This window comes from Cydia pomonella, chromosome 15 (assembly GCF_033807575.1).
Source record: "Cydia pomonella isolate Wapato2018A chromosome 15, ilCydPomo1, whole genome shotgun sequence".
Lineage (NCBI taxonomy): Eukaryota > Metazoa > Arthropoda > Insecta > Lepidoptera > Tortricidae > Cydia > Cydia pomonella.
In genome coordinates, this window is record NC_084717.1 from 9,842,971 (window position 1) to 9,865,945 (window position 22,975).

The window sequence follows — 22,975 nt, forward strand, 5'->3', positions numbered from 1 at the left end:
GAAGAATTTCGGAAATATCTCACATTTTTGTATGGAAATCAAAATTTCCCATTCCTGAAATTACAGCTTTCTTTAATTCCTTTGAAATTTTCGTACAATTTCCGAGAGTTTTTTTCCGCAACTTGCACCGTAGGCAGGCATTCTTCACATTGGATGCGGATCCGCTAGCCGCTCCGTTACGCGGGCGGGACGGATGCATAAGCGCTCTCTCTCACACACCGAAGCGGCATCCGCATCAATTTGATAACCGAGTTAGTGATGAAACCCGGACTAATTGGCGTATTCACACGCCATGCTATTCACAATCACCCCTCGTCAAACGTCGCAATTAGTTGACACACTAGACTTAGTTATCGGCGACAACGCTGATAGGGGTAACAGTGGGGAGGCATAGCGTATAAACAAAATGTTCTAGGTGGGTGTAGCATATAAACTAGAATTAGAAGTACATGTGCTGTAAATTCTGTCAAATAACTTCTAACTACATCCCTCAATAAAAGAGCAACGTCCGTAATATCCTTCAAACCTTCAAGGAAAGAGCGTACTCCCATCTTAAAGCCGGCAACGCTCTTGCAACCCCGCTCTTGTTGGAAGTCTGCATGGGCAACGGTAATTGCTAACCATCAGGCGAATTGAGTGCTCGTTTGCCTCCAATATCATTAAAAAAATCGGCCAAGTGCGAGTCGGACTCGCACAGGAAGGGTTCCGTACCATTATCTATAAAAACGGTCACCCATCCAAGGGGATAGTGCTATCCGGTAAGTAAAATTTGCCTGTATTGGGCAACACCGCTCTTCCTTAATTTACAGATTGTCACACGAAAATTTAAGTAAGTCTAATAATATAAGATATAGGAGCCAGTAATTGTGTGTGTGTGTGTGTGTGTGTGTGTGTGTGTGTGTGTGTGTGTGTGTGTACGTGCGTGTGTACGTGCGTGTGTACGTGCGTGTGTACGTGCGTGCGTGCGTGCATGCGTGCGTGCGGAACCCTAAAAAACACCCTATTGCAGTTTCACCACAAGTAAACAAGGAAGTGCGCAAGGAAGAACACCCACGATATAGTCTGATGCTGTCAAGAGGGTGGTTGATAGCAACATAAAGTGCGTGTCCCATATGGCTTATGACCGGACACTATGGACCGTTCATCAAAGTTATTCAACATAACATAAGCTTACACTGTGAGGAGACCAACATATTTTATGACGTAAATATCTCATGTCCATATTCCGTATTAATTTATTTAAATTTACTTTCCATTTTGCAGAGCAGAAAACCGCATTTCACCAATCAATCCGAAATTGCCGCCGCGTCGTGTCAACGTTCAACAACAACACAGTTAACCATTGATCGACTTTATTACCTATGCAATAAGGATTAGGAATGGACAGTGTGATGTGTCCTCGACGTATAGGTTACCAATCACAATTAGCGGGTAATTTGTGAATGAGCTTTGGCTCTGCTGCGGACTGTAGCCAAACTGGTTGCAATGCAAATAGTTTACCAACCAGAGTAACGGTGACAAACATTGAGTTATATGTGTAATTAACAAAGTTAAAATAAACAACCAAATCAAGTTTAAGTAGATCACACATTTCTGTCCCTCAGACCGCACTTACCATTGAATACCTTTGTAACTAAATCGGACATGGGGTTCGATAGGTATGATCATTCAATCACATATTTTCAATTTAACATTTAATAGTTATTTGTGTCCCAAGGGAGGAAAAGTAGGACATTGGAATGTCCTACGATTCCTCTCGTGGTGCGCATACTATTTTTCTGCTCAACGGAGGCGGAAAGCGGCAACTTCGTTTAGCGCAGCGGGAGCAAAATTGACGCTTTCCGCCCGGAGGGCAGAAAAACATTTTAAATCCGGGTTTATCGCGAATTTATTTTGTTACCTTTATTTCCGACGTTTCGACGCAGGTTTCACTGGTCGTAGTCGCGGATAACTCTGTCCCAGGAAAATGTCAAAACAGAGATTTGTGTAACTACCTAACGAAAAGTCTATGAAAAAGTTTGGGGTAGGCATCACAATTTCAAACCACTCACCACACATGGGTTAATTATTGTCAATAGTCCGACACGCAACACTTACTATATCCGCACGCTTAAGCTACTGGATCACTGGTTCCCAAGTTGACGACAAATTAAAACCATCTTCCCTAATAAAATTTCTGAAATAAAATAATGGCGTTCAGTGGAGACAGTTTTTGGTTTATGAAGCTCAATCCGGTGATCCCGGTCTTAAATATGTTTTGAAAACATATTTTCCGTTGAATATGCATACCATAGCAGTATAATTTTAGTATTTAAAATAACAAGTCATATAGGAATAGAGCAATCTTTAATATGTTGTGTTGTACATTGTATCGGTATATATATATCGATAAATGAGAAATCACTTCAAAACCGACGTACTTAAAATTACGTTCGTACTTTTAAAAAATGCCACGAAAATTCCGGCAGCGTAACACGCCATGCAGCAACTCAATTTGCTACATCGCTGCAAATTGAAACAATAATGCTGCTGCAGTCTCAATACTTTCGATCCGAATGCAACCTTTATTACTGGGATAGGCCTTCTCTCATCGCACAAATTTGTGTCTCCTCCTAGCTTCCAACTTCAAATGTGAAATGGGGGCTTTAAATACAACTTTGCGTTTTGCATTTCTCCTCACTAGAAGCAGTGAAGATTTCGGCTTGTAAACCGAAGGTGGCAAGTACGAACTCGGTTCAAAAATATTCAGTTCCTCTGAACGTAAATAGGAAATAAAGTTGATTTCCAGTTTAGAAAAATATGAGAATAAGGTCTGTATAAAATGAAAAGTGAAATGAAAATATGGAAAGATACCTAATGTAAAAGATAAATTTATTGAAGTACTCGACGCGTAATTTGATGGCCTTAAAAACCCGTGCCGAATTTTAAGTATCCTACTTAAATGTGTGAACACTTGCAATAACCCATTTTAATACCGTTTTGGATTATGTCAAGGATCATTAACACAGTTTTACGACGTGGTGAAATTTAATGTCCTGAATTTAAATAAATACATTAAGTAATCATTTTAACGTCACATGAGGTAGAATCATAACTGTATTTCCGCAAAATATTAAACGCAAAGAGAGTCGGTCCGATTCGAAGAATGATTAAGACACTTTTAAGATCTTGGAAGCATCTTTAAAAGATCGATAACTAAACGACATGTCAAAATTATTGACGTTTATTTCGATTCCGCTGTGATCCCAATAAGATCTATCTACTATATTTCTAACGTCAAAGTGACATTGGTTGCCCGAATCGAGCTGCTATTGTCAATTATACGACATATGAACGATATCTAAATGAGAACTTATCTAAACCAGAAGTTATCGTTATCGTATTTCATTCTTCGAATCGGGCCGAGTGAATAAGATTATTTTTATTTACGTGCAAAATTCACGCATCGAATATCAAAACTTCGAGTAGTCGAAATTTGTAATTTTGCCAATAAAGCTTTACAACGTGTAGAATTTTATTATCAGCCAGGTAATTTTATCAAAAAATAAATCTAATTATCGGCCCAGTGAATTCCCTATTTTTTAAACGGTTATAAATATATATATTATATTATACTATTATTTAAAAAGTTACAGTGGGTCAGATAATCGCATTTAACTTTTCACAGCTAAGAACCCGCCAGGCGGGTTCAGATTATAAACTTGAGTAGTTTCGAGTAAATATCAATGCTAAACTTTATTAAGCGTAATTCATCGAAAATTCTATGGACCGGTAAAATTACTATATAATTGTGAAATCTTACGTCTCGGCGGAGAAACCCCAAACTTCACGGGCTTTAACTATACGAGAGCAAATATAAGTGTGCCTTCTCATTATCCTACACGGCATACCGTGTGTAAGAGAGGTATCATCATTTGCTTAGCCCTTTTCCCATCACTTGGGGTCGGTGCAGCATATCTTTTTCCTCCATAACTCTCTGTCGTTCGTCATCTAATCATTCACCTGCTTTCTTTTCATATCATCTCTCACACAGTCCATCCATTCATTCCTAACACGTGTGTAAGAGAGGTATACGATATATTAAATCCTGTACCTGTATTCGACGCCTACAAACATAATGAGAGAAGCATTTCCGTTTCCCTATAGTATCAGACATAATTTGAGTACAGTTTCCGGTATCCCTACCTCCCCCTCCACTGCCAGCCTGGTGAGTCAGCCGTCTTGGATGCGGCTGCTCGCCTCTTGCCTCATTAGCGTTTTGTTTCCCAACGTGAACGGTCGTGGTCTAAGACGTGCCCGTCAGCTGGTGGCTGTGCCCTGTGACGTTAGGTCCGCGAGGTCCGTCTTTTGCACTTAAACACTTTTCATTTAAATGTACTCTCATTTTCATCAAGATTTTTAAACAAACAATCTAAGCGGTGTTCATTTGCGCGCATCAGTTTTTCATTCCTGAAAACAAGTAGACATTAGACATAGAAATTTTTTATTTAACACCACATTGAAAAATGTTTACAGGCAATGCTACAAAACATTACAAGCCTTAAAATGAAACTTAATTAGGCACAAATTTATGTTTACATGTAGTCACATCGGAAATGTCGCTACGATCAATTAAAATAACACATGCGATTAGGACCCGAATTATTAAATTAACGCGATAACAGCGTTAAATTCTCATAAAATAAATACATACACAGGAACACATTAAGTATACTTGATACAGCGTAGATAGGTATCCGATATCGTGTATAATGTGAAAGCGCTCTAACACCTATGTGTTATGTATCGGATGTACCTATGTACATAAGACTGAGTAGGAGTGTCGTCTGGTGCGTGTATCGGGGTCGGCTACACCGTTATGATGTTTACGCGATACGGCGATACCGGAGCACAGGCGGCTGGGGACAGATGGATCATTGAGAGATTTGGTGTTATTCGCCTACCCGTAGCATAGCAGATTGATAGTTGGGTAGAAACATGAAAAGCAGTCAAGACTGTGTGTGTGTTTTTTTTAACATAATTATGCTCACTTACAATAAAGCTACATAAGCCATCAAGATAAAAACGAAATAAACGGAAAAGTCATTTCAAAATCGATTTATCCGTTTGCGCCATTCGATATATTGGAGCAAGGTGGTTAAAAATATCTGAACATACACTTTAACATCTTGCCACTTTTGCTTTGTTTAGATACATATCTGAATATATTGGCCGCTCCGATATATTATGATGGCGACTGTAATGCTCCAAAATTTGCTAGAAGGGTAAAAAGCGAACATGATTATGGTTCACGCCATATATGAACATTCTGTGTGCAGTCAGCATTATACCATGATTATGGTTCACACCAAATATAAGTACATTCTGTGTGCAGTCCGCATTATACATGTACATTAGATATATTTTGTGCTTTAATTTTTTTATGATACAGGAGGCAAACGAACTTCAGATCACCTGATGGTAAGCGATTACCGCCGTCCATGGACACCTGCAACACCTTAATCCTTAGAAAATTTCATAATTCAAATGTACTAAAATGTACTGTAATAAGAGCATTTTTTATAGCTCGCGATATCAATTTTATTTATTAAAATCTCTCGACTACTGTAAATGACAAAACTTATTATATATGGTTAGTTAGCCGTTCTAAGTTCTGCGCGGCCGGCTAGACTTAGTCATTGACAGGTTCGAAGTAGGGTAGGGTTATCTGGCACACATTACAATGTTAAACAGTATGCTTGCGCCTAGGTCGCAATGTTAGATTACCTACATACAGCCTATCGATGAATCGTTGTGATGTTATCCAAATGCCATCACTAACGAACTATTATATCGATATATAGGTAGGTACCGGCACTAGAGTTGAGGTCACGCACACAACAACGTACCTACTGTAATGTCAACACACTATTACACACTTGTGATCTTTATTTGTACCTATATCAAGTTTTAAAGCAAAATGAAAGATAATTATTTTAATATAGCCAGCTTGAAGATAGTCCAAAAAGTTTCTTCAAGGTATTTCACTTTAGACCTTAATTAGCACTCTATGTAGCTATGTGTGTAATTAATTTCAACTCTCCTGCCGACACCTATACTGGGAAAGATTTTGCAATAGAGTTGTCTGTTAAATATTAAAATTATTTTCCGTGACAGTAAATTTTATAATTGTCTTGACATTTAACTTTTAACGTAGGTACATATAATGTAGCTTTACCTAATTAAAATAAGTAATTGAGTCTTGTTGGCTCCCTACGAGATAGGAAACTCTTATAAACAGTGTGTTTCATCATTACTACTCAGTTAATATATTTTGGCATTCTGTCTTCGAAAAGCGTAAGATAGTAAATTATAATTTTAAAACTTAATCAAAGGGTGTAATAAAATTATAAACCGATAAAAAGAAGCAAATAAATCAAACCTAAACAGTCACATTACTCATGGACAATAAATTGGAGTCGTCAGTGTCACATGTAATATTTACGATTATAAAATTTTCTTGTATTCAATAAAATGCCAATCTCTTATCTGTCTGGGATTTGAGAAAGAAGCTGGAGCGATTTAAAAACTGATGGCAAGCTTCCAAATACGATACGGATAAGGGACTCACAGTTACATGAAATAGGTAAAGTATTTTTTGATTAATAAATTAAAAATATAGTCTTGTAATATTACCTAATTGTGCAGTTTAATCCACTGTTAAGAGTCCGCAGTAAGCTAGGTTCTCCATACAGCGGCGGTATCATGGTCGCATTTTTATCACTTGTCATATTATGCGTCACTCTCGCACTTGCATACTTGTTAGAACGTGACAGGCATGGTGACTAATGATAAAGAGCCAACCATCTTAGCCCTACAGACGTAGTTACGCTCTCATTTTAAAACGACTAGCTAGATTGCTCTAAAACTTACAATAAGGTAAGGTACCATAAAAAATACAGCGAATTAAGTTTTTCATACAAAACTTGTTTTTGCTAAATTTCGTTTGTTTTATAAGCTGGAGCTATATAAACTAATTACAGGCATAGATATACCTCATGCCAATGTATGTGCAAGGTTTTATTACAATCCAAAACGTAGTTTTAAAATGAGAACGAAACTCCCTTTGTATCGGAACGTAAAATTCGGCCGAGCTTGCTGCTGACTCTTAAGATATGCTTGTAGTACATACGTAGCCGACAGCATGGTTTTTCCGGTACCTACTCGTATGTCTCGAAGAGGCGTTACCACAATGTTTCGTGGTTATGGTTAACGCATGAAGGACTTGAGGGGATTATTGCACTAATTAATCTACATATTACCTACTCTATCAAATCTCATTTTCTGGTTAGAAAAGTAATTATATAAGACAACATTTGTCACGGTCTCAAATAATAAAAACGTCTTCAGAATCTTTGATATGCGCTAACAATGATATTATAACTCCAGGTAGAATATAGGCATTCCAAAATGGAAGCGCTTACCTTGTACAAAGTGTACAAGTTGCCTTTAGTGGCGTCTAGGAAAGCGAAAAATGTAGACGTGCACGCCGAATTCGCCGAAAGAGGAATAGCCAAGTTTAAAATCAACAACGAGTAGTCATACTCGTAAATATGAATGGTATGCGAAATAATCAACAAAAACAGATTCATTCGTGAGTAAAGAAATTAATCTGGAAGCATTGTTTGTGGCTCTTTATGCATGACTGTAACCTATCCATAGTACCTATAATATAAATTATATAATATCATTGTGTGCTAATACTGATGCGAGTTTATTAGCAAACCCACCAAATAAACCAAGATGTTGAAAATGTATTCTGGTAAGCCAAACTTTGCGACGACACCGTAGCAGGCGGTTTGATTCGTACGTACAAGTTATCTCATAGTTGCTGTATGTCTCGTATTTCTAATTATGCTTCGGTAGCTGCAGACATTACGAGTATGACGTCTTTACGTTAGTACGTCTTTTAGTACGATATTATCGTAATTTGCATTCTAGGTATGCCTAGTGGGCGTGTGATGGCCGCGATGTTTAAATGATAATTAATGAGATAAATCAGTCATCAAGTTTCTAACCTTAATTTGGAAGGATATCTCAAATAGTTCATTAGTAAGTTTATCGCGAGATAAACGTATAAAAATCAAACAAAACAAGATAGCGTCAACTCACAGCGGAGGCCAGAACCCCCGTCATGACGCATACTGAGCGAAAAAGGTCATCGTATAAGGAATATCTATCAAAAATCATATATTGTCTGGCAACAAAACCTCATAATTATAATCTTAATTATTAAAAATCATTTTGGCGACATAACAGTTTTTTGCTGCGTCACCTTTTCTGATGAAGGCGATAGGATTCGGCATATTTCCACGGAAGCCACACGCGAGCTGGAGGGCCTTGCCAAGATGACAATCGTTCGCTACGTCACAAACAATTGTCACCATGGGCAGCCCCCGTGCAGTGCGAATATTGGCGTGATCGATTATTATACACGGTCTTCCTCTTCTTCTCCTAAATAATTTCAACGAAATAATAGAAAAGGTTCGGTTCGTGTCATACCAGAAGGTTAAGGAGTTGGCAGAGGACCAGACGAGTTGGAGATTGCTCCACCGACAAGAGCACAGCTCTTAAATATAAAGAAGATGAAGACTCACTAAATGGTGCGGTTGAGAATGCAAAACGTAAGATTGGGAGGCCATTGCTTTGCTTTAAGGATTGCGCAAAGAGGGACATGATTGCTTTGCATATCGACCAACCAAGACTGGGAGAGGCTCGCAGAACAGCGAATGGAGCGGCTCAAACGCGTTGTGGAGGGTCGCAAGTTTCGAGATGAGACGTGCACTGCTGACAAGAGGCAAAAACAACGACAAGGCGCGTCCCAGTACCGTTTTTTGCAAATTTTTCTTGTCAGGCCTGTGGGAGACCATGTCAGTCTCGCATCGGTCTATTCAGGCACCTAAAACGGTAATTTTCCGGTATTACACCATAAATCGTCTGCAATAAACGCAAAGGCCAATGATGATGATGATGATGATTCATTAAATAAATTAAAAAAGACGCACGACCCGCGCACGCGCAGGTCAAACATCTATTTTCGTTTTAACATAACTGTGCATCGAGTTAATACGAACATTATTAATTAATTACCATATCCAAACGTTCTTGTGTTCTTTACCTATTTATACACTCGGTCACGGTACTACGACAGTTGGAAATCTTCCAAGAACGAGTTTTTGAGAAATTTATTCCGTATATTTCTGAGTTTAGTGTTTATGGGTCGTCAGAAAGTGACGTTATATATTGGCAGTGGCCGCTCGGTGCCTCTTGTCAGATCAGAGACACTTGGAAGGTGCTTTATGAGATAGATGGAACGATGTTTACGTTGCATAATATGTATAGCGTTTTTTCGTTCGACTTCGCGTTTTATGCACTAAACGGGTTAATTTAGCCAACTGATAGAACAAGATGTATTTTTTTAATATTGAGTTTTTTGAGAGAGATATTTTTTGTATTTTAAGTGTAGTTTACTAAGCATAAATAAATAATTTATTTTCTTCTTGCACTATTATCACGTCTCTGTGTAGCCCTATAGTTGGCGGGTAGAGGATACCATTAGGCATTTAGTCATACATTTTGTTCCGAGCTGCCCACCCGTCTGCCCCTACCCAGAAAAAAGTCTTTATATAAATAAATAAAATAAATATTATAGGACATTATTACACAAATTACATTACATTGTTATGTATAGGTAAGATTTATTTCACAGATATTACATAATTATAACAATAAACTATAAATAAACTTAATAATAATAAAAAAGGGCTACAAATAAACTTAAAGTAAATAAAAAACGTCTCCCAAGTCGCTGCCGATGGGCAGTGTGCCCAGAAGGCTGGCCGCATTGCCACGTTGGATGGCAATGCTTATCCTTTGAGCAAAATACTGGCCAGCCCTCTGGTCACCTGTGGCATCTATAAGGCGCGACATTATCATTACATTATATGGCTTAGTCGTTCATCGAATAGTCCCAACGATTGGCTTACCCGTTGACTTAGCTCTAGGAAGAGGTTTCCCTTTCAGAGATACCGCTAAATGAAAGGGTATCCGCGCTAGATACCTAATTCTTCTCCTTAAACATAAATAAGCAATATTTGATTCTATTTTTACCAAGAGAAAGTTGAAAATGGCATAAGCTTTATAATTTATAATCGATACCCCTTCAAGGGGTTAGCGCTTAGGAACGGGCGCTTCATAATACGGGTAAGCTGATAAGCTTACCCGTATTATGAAGCGCTTAAAAAGCCAAATGAAAGGGTTTGAGCTAGCAACGGCTTTGGTAAGCAAAGCCTTACGAAATACCCCTTCAAAAACCCTCGAAGGGGATACCGGACCGGTCCCTGTGCCCAATATCTCAATCCTTAAACAACCTGAATCCTCCTAGCCGGTTTTTGGTAACAAAAGTATTAAGAAGCAAGCATTGTCTTGCGTATGAGGCGAGTTTTTTCCAAAGGAGTTTGTATACAAGGTAAGAAACTTAGCTGCGTAATTTGAATTCTCTGAAACAACAGTTAATAGGATTAGTCTCAAGAAAACAAAAGGCGTCTCGTTACCAAAAAAAAAGAATGTTCACGAATGTGCTATTACATAAAATACTCCTAGAGCCTGATTCAGATACATGTAACTCGTCACGGTTTTTAACTGGTTTTGATACGATATTGACAATCGCCTTGGTAATTGGCCTGCAACTCAAACACGAGCATTACTTTATTTCATATGCACAAATTAGCGTAAGCGATTTACGAGATCGAATCAAAATACGATCAAAACATTGATAATTATATTTCGATAATTATTGATTTGATGGTAATTGATGGAAGGAATTTTTCAATCAAAATAATTATATGTACTCCTAGTTCGTCCAAAAAGGGCGCTCCTTACTTTTGAAGAATTGACTACGAAAATAAACAACCAGTTACACATAAATTAAAATAAATTTCGACCCTTAAATATAAACAAGATAAAAATTTCGTTCGCTAATTGTGTGGGGTCAGCGCCATCTAGCATGAGATTTGGTAAACGTTTTTGTATGCAGTTACTATACGGACGCGAACTACTCGATGGCATCTGATAATTATCCCCGAATTATCATGGAAGATAATTATCGCGATAGTTCAAACCCAGGCTGAAGACGTACTTTAGCTGTAGAAATTAATCTCAGTTTGGAATGCAAACAGCAAAAGGCGGGACGCGTTGAAATAAGCAACAATCATTGCAATTTATTGCGGTCTTTCTAAATCAAAGGTGTTAGTGTACATGTGGGTGTGTAACGTGTTTGAGTTTCTGCTCAAGACGAGAAAAAGTCAAAAACTTAAGACCATGATTTACTGAAATTTCATAATTTCTCGAGATACTCGTGAAACTAGAGATATCAAGGTAGAGAATTATCGTGCCTCGAGAAACAGAAAAGGACGAGAAATCAGAAACCCTAGTGTACTTCCCGGTTTCGCCTTTGAGTTGTAGAAGAAAAAACGATTTTATTTTACATAAGTGGCACCTTTAGTATATTTATATATGTACCTGTGTATAAGTGCTATTGTACCCATAATGCCTGGTAAAAAAATAACTTGATTTTCCTTGTACAGTACCTATGTGCCCCAGCTTAAGTACCCACGTCGCCATACTAGCTGTATACAAAAGTGGATATTTATGTTAGGGCCTCATCTGTACATTGCTGGTATTATTTCGGTAATGTCGAGAAGAAGACTCCTTATATCAAAGCAACATTTATTTCGACGATTGGTTCGCCAAATTTGCATGATTTTGCCTAAGATGCTGGTTCTGGGCCCAAGAGTTCGAACAGCACTAAATGTTTTCTATGTTTTGTAACTGGGTCGCAGGAAATTGTACTCAATTATTTATTTATTACACTGACTTTAAAGTCAATTTGTAAAGCGTTAAGCACTTGACAGGACACCTCATCAAACGACAAAAGCCCACAACATATTAACACAGGTCAGAAATTAACACCCTCGAAAAATCCCGCCGACCGCGCCAGTAAACATGCCCAATTAAACCTAACGGTCGGAACAATCGCTCATCGATCATGCTCGGACAGGTCACGGCGAAATAATGTCGCCGGAGATCAATTTATAATAAAGAACCTCAATCTGCACAAATTAGAGGGCAAATAAAATCACTTAATTAAATACACTGATTTATGTTTTTTTAAGTAGTTATAAATTATAAACTGAAATAGATGTCATATACTAAACAAAATGTGACTAAAACATCCATCCAGTGGCGGAGGGCGGAGCCGAACCGGGGTGTTCAGCTTTCAAAATTAGTTTTATGGCAGAATATAGCATCGTACAGACAAATCTCGTGCTCCTATGTGGCATATTGACGACACACTTTCGTGATAGCTCTGAGAGAGAGCAAACTAAGAGTATTGCACCAAAGTTTGGTTGACGAGCGGTGCCTAAGACATCGGGATATATGCGTGCATGTAGAATTTTTCCTAAGGAATCTCTCCGCTTCGTCTCTTAGTTCTGGTGACTACTCAATTAATCACCCTTATGGCGCCCCTCACCCTTAAACAAAAGTAAAGCGTCTTACATCATGTGAAGTGTGTATGAATGTTGAACAACAGTTATATTTAAGCGTATATTTAAATGATGCAGTACGTACCCTTGCAATATTTGCATGAAGATTACCTGTTCTTAGTATTGACTTGTCTCTGCCCTGGCCTAAATTGTAATTTGATAGCCCGCAGGTTTGATTGGCGTGTGCTTTGCGCTAATGATTCCTTTTATTTGTTTGAATGAATCACAATACACGCATTTACGTAGATATATACCTAGTACCTATATTCCCCGCCTATACTAATAATTACACAAAACCTGAAAGAACAGATATTTATCTTACAAGAAAACTATCTCAGTAAGACTTTGTAGACTTAACGAACGGTACGTAGTTCGTACGAAGTTTAATCTAATTGGAGACCTAGTCAGTAGAATGACGATAACCACGTAATGAAGTAGATGCCATATAAAAATTTGACATAGAATTTACATTTCCATTCGAACGGTATTATATTATTACTGTGTTACCTTAATATGGGCCCCTGGCCACTGTTATCCAGTCTAAATAGTATTTAATATCATAAACCCTCTATGATGCTTTCAAAATCTGCACATAATGGCCAGCTTTAAAATAAACTTTTTAATAAATAAATAAATAAATAAACGTTTATTCACATTTCATGCCTTATAAATATTTACAATATACTTCTGCCAAACCACAGAGTGGTTTGTTGGCAGACGAAGCTCCTATAATATGCAAGCATGTAGTCTATATGTTACTTATATTTTTATCTATTTAACCTCTTACCGCATGCGCAGCCCTATATGGCAATTATAATATTCAATTCTATTGATAGCTATTAAAGTTTATTTTTAAACAGATATAATACTTTTGTTTACGACATGAAGTAAGGGGTTAACGCTACAATCTGATCATACAGTATAAAAATGCAGTGCATGTATACAATTTATAGCGGTTGTATTTTACCTTTTATTTTATTTAATAGATTGTTGCTAAGTTTCTTTTTAAAGGTTCGTTTTGTTATCCTTTTGGTCTTCAAATCCGATGGTAACTCGTTATAGATCATAGGGACTAAATATTTTCTACATCTCTGGCCAAAATAATTAGTAAAACTAGGTACTAGCAATTTATTATTATCTCTGTTTCTTATTAACCTTTGATTGACAATAGGTATTTTAAACTCATCATTATACATTTGTTCCATAGCTAAGAATAACGTGACTTTTTCATGAACTGGTAAAATTTTACATTCTAAGAAGAGTTGTTCATAGGTAGTACTTTTACATTTAAATTTAGTTTTTTTGTCAACCATTAATTTCATGAATCTAATCTGCAATGCCTTTATCTTATCTAGATACGTTTTAAATGTACGACCGTAGCTTGACAGCCCATACGACAACAGTGAATCCACTAGAGCATAGTACACTGCATACATAGTGGCCCTATTTAAAACGAACTTCAGATGGTGGAATTTTACAAGTACTGCTCTTAATTTATTGCATAAGCCATTAACATGTGGCTGCCACGAGAACTTATAGTCTACAAGCAAGCCCAAGTACTTGTATTGTTCCACAACCTGAAGCTCGACACAGCCGCATGCGACCCCGGCCGGCCGCGCACTGTGGAGGCAGTCGAAACTGTGCCCCACAATGCACGGCGGCCTGTACCTATCTCTAGAGTAAGGTGACCGTATGCACATACATTTTGTTTTCGCAATATTAATAATAATACCGTTATCATGTGACCATTTAATAATATTAGTTAAGTCTTCCTGTACTCTATTTTCTATTAGGCCTAGGTCCTTATCCGCGTATATTAGACAGGTGTCATCTGCATACATGTAAACACTACAGTTTTTGACAACATTACACATACTGTTAACATGAACTATGTACCCAACTGGCCCGGTTACCGAGCCGGTCGGCACGCCGCAAGAGACATGCGCAGGCGCGCCGCACTCGCCTCCCACGGCCGTGCGCAAGGTTCGACCCTCGAGGTATGCGCGAAGCCACCCGTGGAGTGGACCCGCGATTCCACACTCTTCCATTGCCTGAAGCAGCTGGCTGTGGCCCAAAGTATCAAAAGCTTTTTTGAAATCAATAAAGACCACAACCACCTGCTTCCGCTGGTCTAGAGCCTCGTTGACCTCGTCAGTAAACCGACCCAGCGCGGTCGCCGTGCTACGCCCTCGACGGAACCCATGTTGCGACTGTGCGATGATATTATTTTTTTCTAAAAAACTACTAATTTGTGCTGTCAAGTATTTTTCTAATATTTTATTAATGACTGATAAAATGGCAATAGGGCGATAGTTTGTATAATCAGTATATGATCCTTGCTTAAATATAGGCCTTATTATTGCTGCTTTTAATAGCTCTGGGTACATAGCTTTTGTTACACACAGATTAATAAATTTTGCCAACACCGGACTAATTTTTTCACTTAAATATTTTACATCTCGAACTCTGATCTGATCTAATCCAGGCGACTTTTTTTCACTTAAATTATGAATAATTTTCTTTATATCGTTAGATTGCGCCTTAACAAACCTTAATGATACTTGACTATTGTTTATATACTTTGACCTATCTAAGAACTTGACATTACAGTTATGCCTTATATTCAATATTTCCTTAGTGAAAGTTTCCGAGAATTTATTACAGATATTCAAGATGGTATCATTTTTTGCTAAATATTTTTGTATTATTCTATCTATGCTCAATTTTTCCGTCCCTGTCCACAGATTAATTTTTTCCCATATTTTCCTAGGATTGTTATTACATTGTTTTAACTCTTCCTGCCTATACTTATTTTTAGCTTTATTTATACATTTGTTGACCCTATTCCTATATCTATTATATAGCAGTCTTAGGTTCATATCGTTAGGACTACTTTTCCACCTTTTAAATAACTTATCTCTTACTATTAACATTTTTTTAATACTTTTATTCATCCATGTTTTATCTATGCGTCTACCAGGCGTTTTTTGTTTTTTAGAGTCATTGTAAACACTAGAAAAAGCTGAGCATAACTTATCATACAATTGTAGTGGACACTCGCAGTAAGTCAGTTCTTTCCAATTAACACTGTCAAGTAGATTTTTTACTGTTTTTTCACATAAAATAGTCACAGGTGCTTGCTTACTAGTCTGTGCAGGGTCAACGACCTCGATACTCACTCCGATAGGATAATGGTCAGATACCTTGGTGGTGAGGACGTACGCGGACACAGGCCGGCCGCACCGGGTGCGCACCCACGCGTGGTCTATGCAGGTGCGGGTCACGTGGCCGCCGTACACCTCCTCGCGGGTCACGTCACTGATGGCGCATTCTAATCCTAACTCACACATGTTGTCCCTGTACTGGTTAATGACGTTGCCTGAGCTGACTTCATTCATGAGATCTATATTTGTATCGCCGATCATTATTAACTCCTGTCCAGTAGGTATTTTTGAGAGCACTTGATGTATATCTGTCACAAATCCATGTTTGTTTGTTTTCGGCGGTCTATATACGACGAACAAGTGGGTCAGCTGTTTTTTATCCCGAGAAAGTTCTCCGTATATTATCTCACTGTAGTTAGATTTAATTATAGATGCCGAGAAGCTAATACTCTTTCTTACATATACCAGTATTCCTCCTCCCCTGGATGTCTCTCTTGTCGTTATATATGTATCATAGTCCTCCAGTTTATACATCGGCAATTCTTGTTCTCTTATATTAACCTCTGTAAGCGCAATTACATCTATTTTCGCCATACACCCGCTTAGTAATAATTGTAGCTCGTTAAAGTTTTTCCTTAATGATCTTATATTGATGTGAATGATATGTAAACTTAGTTTATATAGTTTTATTTCATTGTTCCATACTTCTAAGTTCTCGTACTTTTTGTAACTTATATTAGACGTAATATGTGTAGATTCGTCGTCGAATTTGAATATTAGATAACATCCTATTTAACTCAATGTTACAATTTAAAGGAACCGTTTCAGATATAAGTATAAGTACGTCACTTCTCATCATTTAATAATGAATCTATGTCGTTGAGGGAGCGGACCACTTTTATCTTCGCGTCAGCTGGGTCATCTTTCCTTATCAGCACCTTGCCGTTCTGCACCCATACATACTTATAAGTAGGTTTCAATTCATTCTTTGCCGTCCACAACAAGTTACGTGTATACTTAGTTAAATCCTCATTTATGTATATAAAGTCTTTGTTGCCATTCTCAAATACGTCATCATTGCAGAGCTTTATTGTTTTTCTAGCGGCCAGCCACTGGTCGCGAGCCGCCCGCGATGCCATGGTGATAACAACGGGCCGCGGGCGCGGCTTGCTCGAGCGACCCTCACTTTGCTGGTTGGCGGTTGCTAATTTAACAGCGGCGGGTTTTACGCCTACCCGCTGTATCTCGCGAATTTGCCCGACATCTACTCCAAACTTGCGGGCTAACTGCTGTATAGCATTATCCAGCATGACGCCATCTTTGTCCTCCAGGCCAACTATCTCCACATTCTTCTCTTTCTCTTTAGTTTCTAACCATGTTACCCGCTCTTCCAGAGCCCGATTGCATGTCTCCAGGTGGTTGTTCCTATGCTCCAGTGTCTTTATTCTGTTGTTCGATTTGTCCCGATCCTCGATAAGTTCTTGATATTTTGCGGAGTAAAAACTTATGTCGTTAGACATATCTTCGAGGGTTTTTTCCATTTTGTATACGACAGACAGCTTTTCGTTGACCTCTCTCAACACTTTTTCCATCGTTATTTTGGAAGAATCAGTATTTGTACTCGATTGAGGCTTTACAGGTGTTTGGCAGTCTGCACATATCTCAGTCTCGTTAAAGCCTTTTATTTTTGCGGCACATTTTTTGTGAAAAGCACCCTCACATATGCCTTTACAACGGGATATATTATCGCTTTTGATTTTAGCTAACGATAATTTGCACTCCTTACACTGCACCATCATCAAGGTCTTTTTATACACTTCACTAACGTTATTACGCGGATTAAACAAATATTAATTTTTATACACTGCAATCCGAATACACGTGTTTGTGTAGGTAGATAATTAGTACAGCGCGTTATCAATGTATCGTCCGCTCGGTAGGAGCTCGACCGGCTGACTGTTTCGTTACATCAAGTTTCTTACCTCTAAAACAATGTTATTATTGCGTCATTATAATATCGAAATCGGTTTTATAATTACATTCAAATTTTCTGAGACATTTCTGAGAAAAAAAAAAGCAATTTGCTTTGAGGTCCATTCTAATCAGTCGATAGGCATTATGTAGCAGTCACATAAACTACTATTATTGGCTTATTGTATTTCATTCATATACCTACAGAAGTTATCTAAGTTATAATAACAAATCTTCATCGCAAACTACGTATAATCCATATGTCAGCATTTAATCGCACATAATTCATTGCGCGAAATATATTTTACGGCTCATTATGCATCGAAAACTGGAATAATTCGCTACAACATCGCTTTATTTTAATGATGCGAAATACGCATCCCGCTCCAGGGTTTGGAGTCAGGTTTTTATGATATATGTCAGTTAATCAGATTATTTAGAACTGCACTGCACGCTTAATTATAGGTATGCATATTCAAGATCCCGCACTTATATGCATATTCCAGATTCCGGATCTGAAATTCGCATATAAAATCCTTGTTTTTATGAAAAAAAAATTATTAAGATCAGGTGGGATAAGGTAAAAACAGTATGAAGATTCTCTCATGTGTTTCTCTCGCCCAGGTGTTTCTTTTACTCCGTCTAACCTTATACAATTTTCGTTACTCTTTTGAACTGCTTCTTTTTTTTTTATAATAGATTCAATAAACAATAATAAAAAAATCTGTCAGATTTAAAAGCAGTTAAGATAAAGATTAACCCCCTTAACATAATTCATAAAACTTTACGAGCCTGATTCAGTTAAATTATGTTTTATCCCTTTGACAAACACAGAAGCCAAAATGGCAGATAAAGACAAACGATTCATAGCTAATTCAGGCCAGTAACGCGTTTATGAATAACGCCATAAGAGATTATTTTCAAGTTGGCATATTACAATGCCGACGAACGACAAATAAAGCTACGTCGGCTCTAACCCTACACCTCTGAATTGAGAAGATTTGAATCCCTCCTAAATGGGAGGAGGGTTTCCCAATATTGGACCAGCAAGAAACGTTTCGAATCGACACGACATTTATGATTTCGATTATGATATTATGGTTACGTAATACCGCAGCAATCACTACCTTGACGCGTCCGGAATTTTGCTTAAAAATCAGGGATCCCGACCGAAATTTACATAACTGACAACCCTAGGTACAACCCCAAAAACGGTTGGGCGAGCATACGCGGACCGAATACCCTTCTGATCTGCTATCCAGAATGTCGTATATCCATAAAGTATTAATCAGTCATACAACATTTTGTATCCGCTGAGGTACATTTCATGTAAAATACTAATTAATAATTCATAGCCAATACATTTCACGCAGGTAATGAAAATTTGAGCGCATTTTTACTGACCACATTTTTGATATTAAGTAATTAAATAGTAACATTTGGTTAAATCGGGAAGCCACTTTAGCAATATATGAATTTAAACTATTTAATAATTAACTTATGCCCGCGGCTTCGTCTGCGAAATGTCGAATAAAAATCCTTTGTCTTTTAATTATGTTAATCCATGTACCAATCCAAATTTAAGTATTTTAATGTAATTATGAAAAGTGACATGTAATATGAATTATTATAAATATACGAATATGAATATGAATATATTAGCTATCCAGATGCCATAAAAAAATAACACATCTAAATTTGAACAGCTCTGTTACGTGTTTGAATCTTCTTCTTTAATCTAACGTTTTCCCGCCCTAGCACCAGTCCGGTTGAATACTTAAAAAAAAATCCAAATACGACAAAACCAAACCTACCAATTTTAAAATATTAAAAGGGCAGATATAATGAGAACAAATTGAATTTCGATATGGGTGTTTTATCGGATAAAATACTGACAGAAGGAAATTAACGAGTCCTTGTCACTAAATCGGGCCTCAAAACGCTTAGGTGCAAATTCGTAAGCCAATTCCTTGAAGCGGTCGCTTCAAACGGGACCACAAAGGCGATCTCTCTGCCTTCAGCGATTCCTTAATGCGCGAACATGCTCTTTCGCAGAGTTACCAGACGTCAGGATTATGCAGGACAAGTCAGAAACTTTGGTATTTCCTCGGTACTGCTTGTTTACACTTTTCTTGTAATTTTAGTGCATTGAAACTGTTCATAGCTGGAATTATCGTTATTGCTAACTTTATCGGATGAAATAAGACAGACGAAATTTAAATAGGGCCACAAAACGCTTAAGCAGATGCAAATTCGTAAGCAAATTCCTTGAAGCAGTCGTTTCAAACGGGATCACAAAAACGGTATCCGTGCCTCCAGCGTTTCTTTCATTCGCAAACATGATCGTATATAGTGTACTGCAAGCTTTTTTTACAATATGCGTCATGTACATAATTTCTGCCTATTCAGATTGGAATACTGTAGTTTGCAGTTATCATAACTGTTCTCCCATATTTTATTAATACTCGAGCTAATAGTAGCAAATGTTTCCCAAACTGAGCCACGACCTTTGCGAGATTTTCAACTTTTAAGGCATGAGAAGAAACGAACCTTGCAGCCGAACGTCACACAACTTTTCTTAATAAATATTCTATAAAAATGTTTTTAAATACATGACCTTGTCAAGTATTTTGTGCACATCAGGGATTTTGACAGGACTCGTCAAAATCTGGTTACCCTACTCCTGCGTCCGAGGCGTATTTGGATATACCTACGTCTCCTCTGTGGGGATTACCAAATACGAAAAGACGTAAACACGTAAGAATTTCGTACAAATTTAACCCTTATTGCATGCGCAGATTCCTACCTTAAAAATCCTTCAAAGATCAATCCGATTGGCGCTTCGTTGTCAATGATCAAGGTTTTTTATCTCATTTGTAACACGTAGAAGATTTGCGGATCTTGTGTTTGCGCTGCATGGGGTATTGCATTCTTTGATCTGTTAAGTGTTTAGTACCAAGGGCGTTTCCTCTTTTGTATCGTCGTCTTATTGACCATGTACGAAGTATGTGGTGACGAACTTAAAAACGGCGACAACGCAGAACGCATGTCGTGGATAAGATTAAAACTAATAATTTTTAAGAAAAAAAAACCGACTTCAAATTATTGTTGATTTTGGATTTCATACAATGCAATTAAAAAGACGGCGTCCTACGCCTAATTATGTAGAAAAGGAGGTAACATGTTTTTTTTCTCACTGCACCCACCTTGACACATTTCAGATTTGCCTTATGGTTGACTGGTAAGATACCCGCAATAGGGTATTCGACTGTATTTAAGATAAATTATTCCACACCATGCATAAAATAAAGCACCAGATAACTATTAAAAAAACTAAATAGGATAGAAATATAAAAATGCGCCTTGAAAACCTAACTGCTTGACAAACAAGCAAAGAGAACAAATTGCCAAACGTGTACTATGCGTCGTTGAAGAGTTCCATTCTGATCATCATCAGCAGTTCCACTTCATCAAATGTCACTTTTTTAAATGTAAATGCTTGATTTGTTAAAGAAAATACAAAAATCACTATATGTATGCCTTTCACATTTGAAGAGTTCCCTCTATTCCTCATGGACCCCATCGTCAGAACTCGAAGTTGACAAAAAATTGTCTTGAAAATATAATTTACTTAACAAACACAGCGAAGAGGACAAATCGCCAAACGTGTACTATGCATCGTTGAAGAGTTCCATTCTGATCATCATCAGCAGTTCCACTTCATCAAATGTCACTTTTTTAAATGTAAATGCTTGATTTGTTAAAGAAAATACAAAAATCACTATATCTATGCCTTTAACATTTGAAGAGTTCCCTGAGTTTTGACGAAAAAAAACATACAACCGAATTCATAACCTCCTCCTTTTGAGACTTGAAGTCGGTTAAAAATAGATGTCATACCAATATGAAAGAAAGTATTTTTTTTTTCTTTCGTGTTTCTACCTAAAATAACATTAAAAAAATGAAATGGTAAAAAATGGGAAATAAAACTATGTATGGCTTTCGTGGGCCCGAATATCCATACTATTAGAAGGGTGTTAACTGTAAAATAGCTAATATGCCATGTAGCCGTCAGGGCGACATCACCAATCATAGCTAATATATTTTGTTTTAGATTGTATAATTATTGAAAGTGTACCATCAAGTTCCTCAATATTGCCAACCATACCTAAGATTGGCTTAAAAAAAAGGTTATCGGTTACAAAACAGCTGTCAATACTGTCAATAAGAGTATCTAATTACTAATAATGGGAGAATTGCGACCATTATTCGTAATTAGTCACATACAACTGATTTGTAAAGAACCACCGTTTTTAGGGTTTCGTACCCAAAGGGTACAACGGAACCCTATAACTAAGACTCCGCTGTCCGCCTGTCACCAGGCTGTATCTGATGAACCGTGATAGTCAGACAGTTGAAAATTTCGCTATATATTTCTGTTGCCGCTATAACAACAAATACTAAAAAACAGAATAAAATAAAGATTCAAGGTGGCTCCCATACAACAAACGTGATTTTATAGATAATGGTATGGAACTCTTCGTGCGCGAGTCCGCCTCGCACTTGGCCGGTTTTTTTTAAAGCCAAGGCCATGTTGGTTGTGGTATGCAAATTTCCAAGTTGTCTAAAATTAAATAATAGAAAGCAAGCACTTACCAATTCCTCAGGTGATCCCGGTTCCTTCATACCATTGCTCTTATCCGTGCTCCCCGTCTCTGTAACAAACAACATTACGCTTAATAAGTATCTACTGGTCGGGGTCAATTAGGTTCATTTATTTTTTGTGTTCGTAATATTAGTGCCAGTAGACGATATCTTGAGAACCTACTTTTAATCGCCATAGCCACATTGATTTCTCATTTTCAAACACCCGAATTTAAGTTGTAGGCCAAAATTAAAAGTTTTTTGTCAAAAAAAAATCATTTTTGATACAAGCTTTTATCGCTGACTACTTTTCTTCCAACCTCCCTTCCCTCCAACTGGCAACTACTCATTGCTACTATCCTAACAATCCCAAACACAATTAGGTTGCGTTGTTTTATCACAGAGTTTCTATGGCCACCTCATGTGTCCATCATCAGATCAGCTCGATGGTACCATAATATTGCATTGTCACCCAACTTACATATATGTTATTAAGAAGACGACCGTTCGTTCTGGCCTAGTGGATAGTGGCCCTGCCAAGCCAATGGTTCTGTGTTCAAATCTCGGTAAAGCCATTTATTTGTGTGATTAGCACATATATTTGTTCCACAG

General features: G+C 37.6%; 2 protein-coding genes across 2 annotated transcripts in view; both read right to left on the reverse strand.

Moving 5' to 3' along the window:
• LOC133525745 (apoptosis-stimulating of p53 protein 1-like) overlaps nt 1-22,975 on the reverse strand; it is a 322,549-nt gene that overhangs the window by 33,580 nt on the left and 265,994 nt on the right. The window contains exon 5 of the mRNA XM_061862118.1: nt 22,376-22,434. Coding sequence (XP_061718102.1) covers nt 22,376-22,434 — 59 coding nt within the window. The remainder of the gene's footprint in view (nt 1-22,375; nt 22,435-22,975) is intronic.
• Nucleotides 14,076-17,701, reverse strand: LOC133525744 (uncharacterized). The gene has a single exon (XM_061862116.1). It carries the CDS (start codon nt 17,545-17,547, stop codon nt 16,594-16,596), a length of 954 nt encoding a protein of 317 aa, XP_061718100.1. The 5' UTR covers nt 17,548-17,701; the 3' UTR covers nt 14,076-16,593.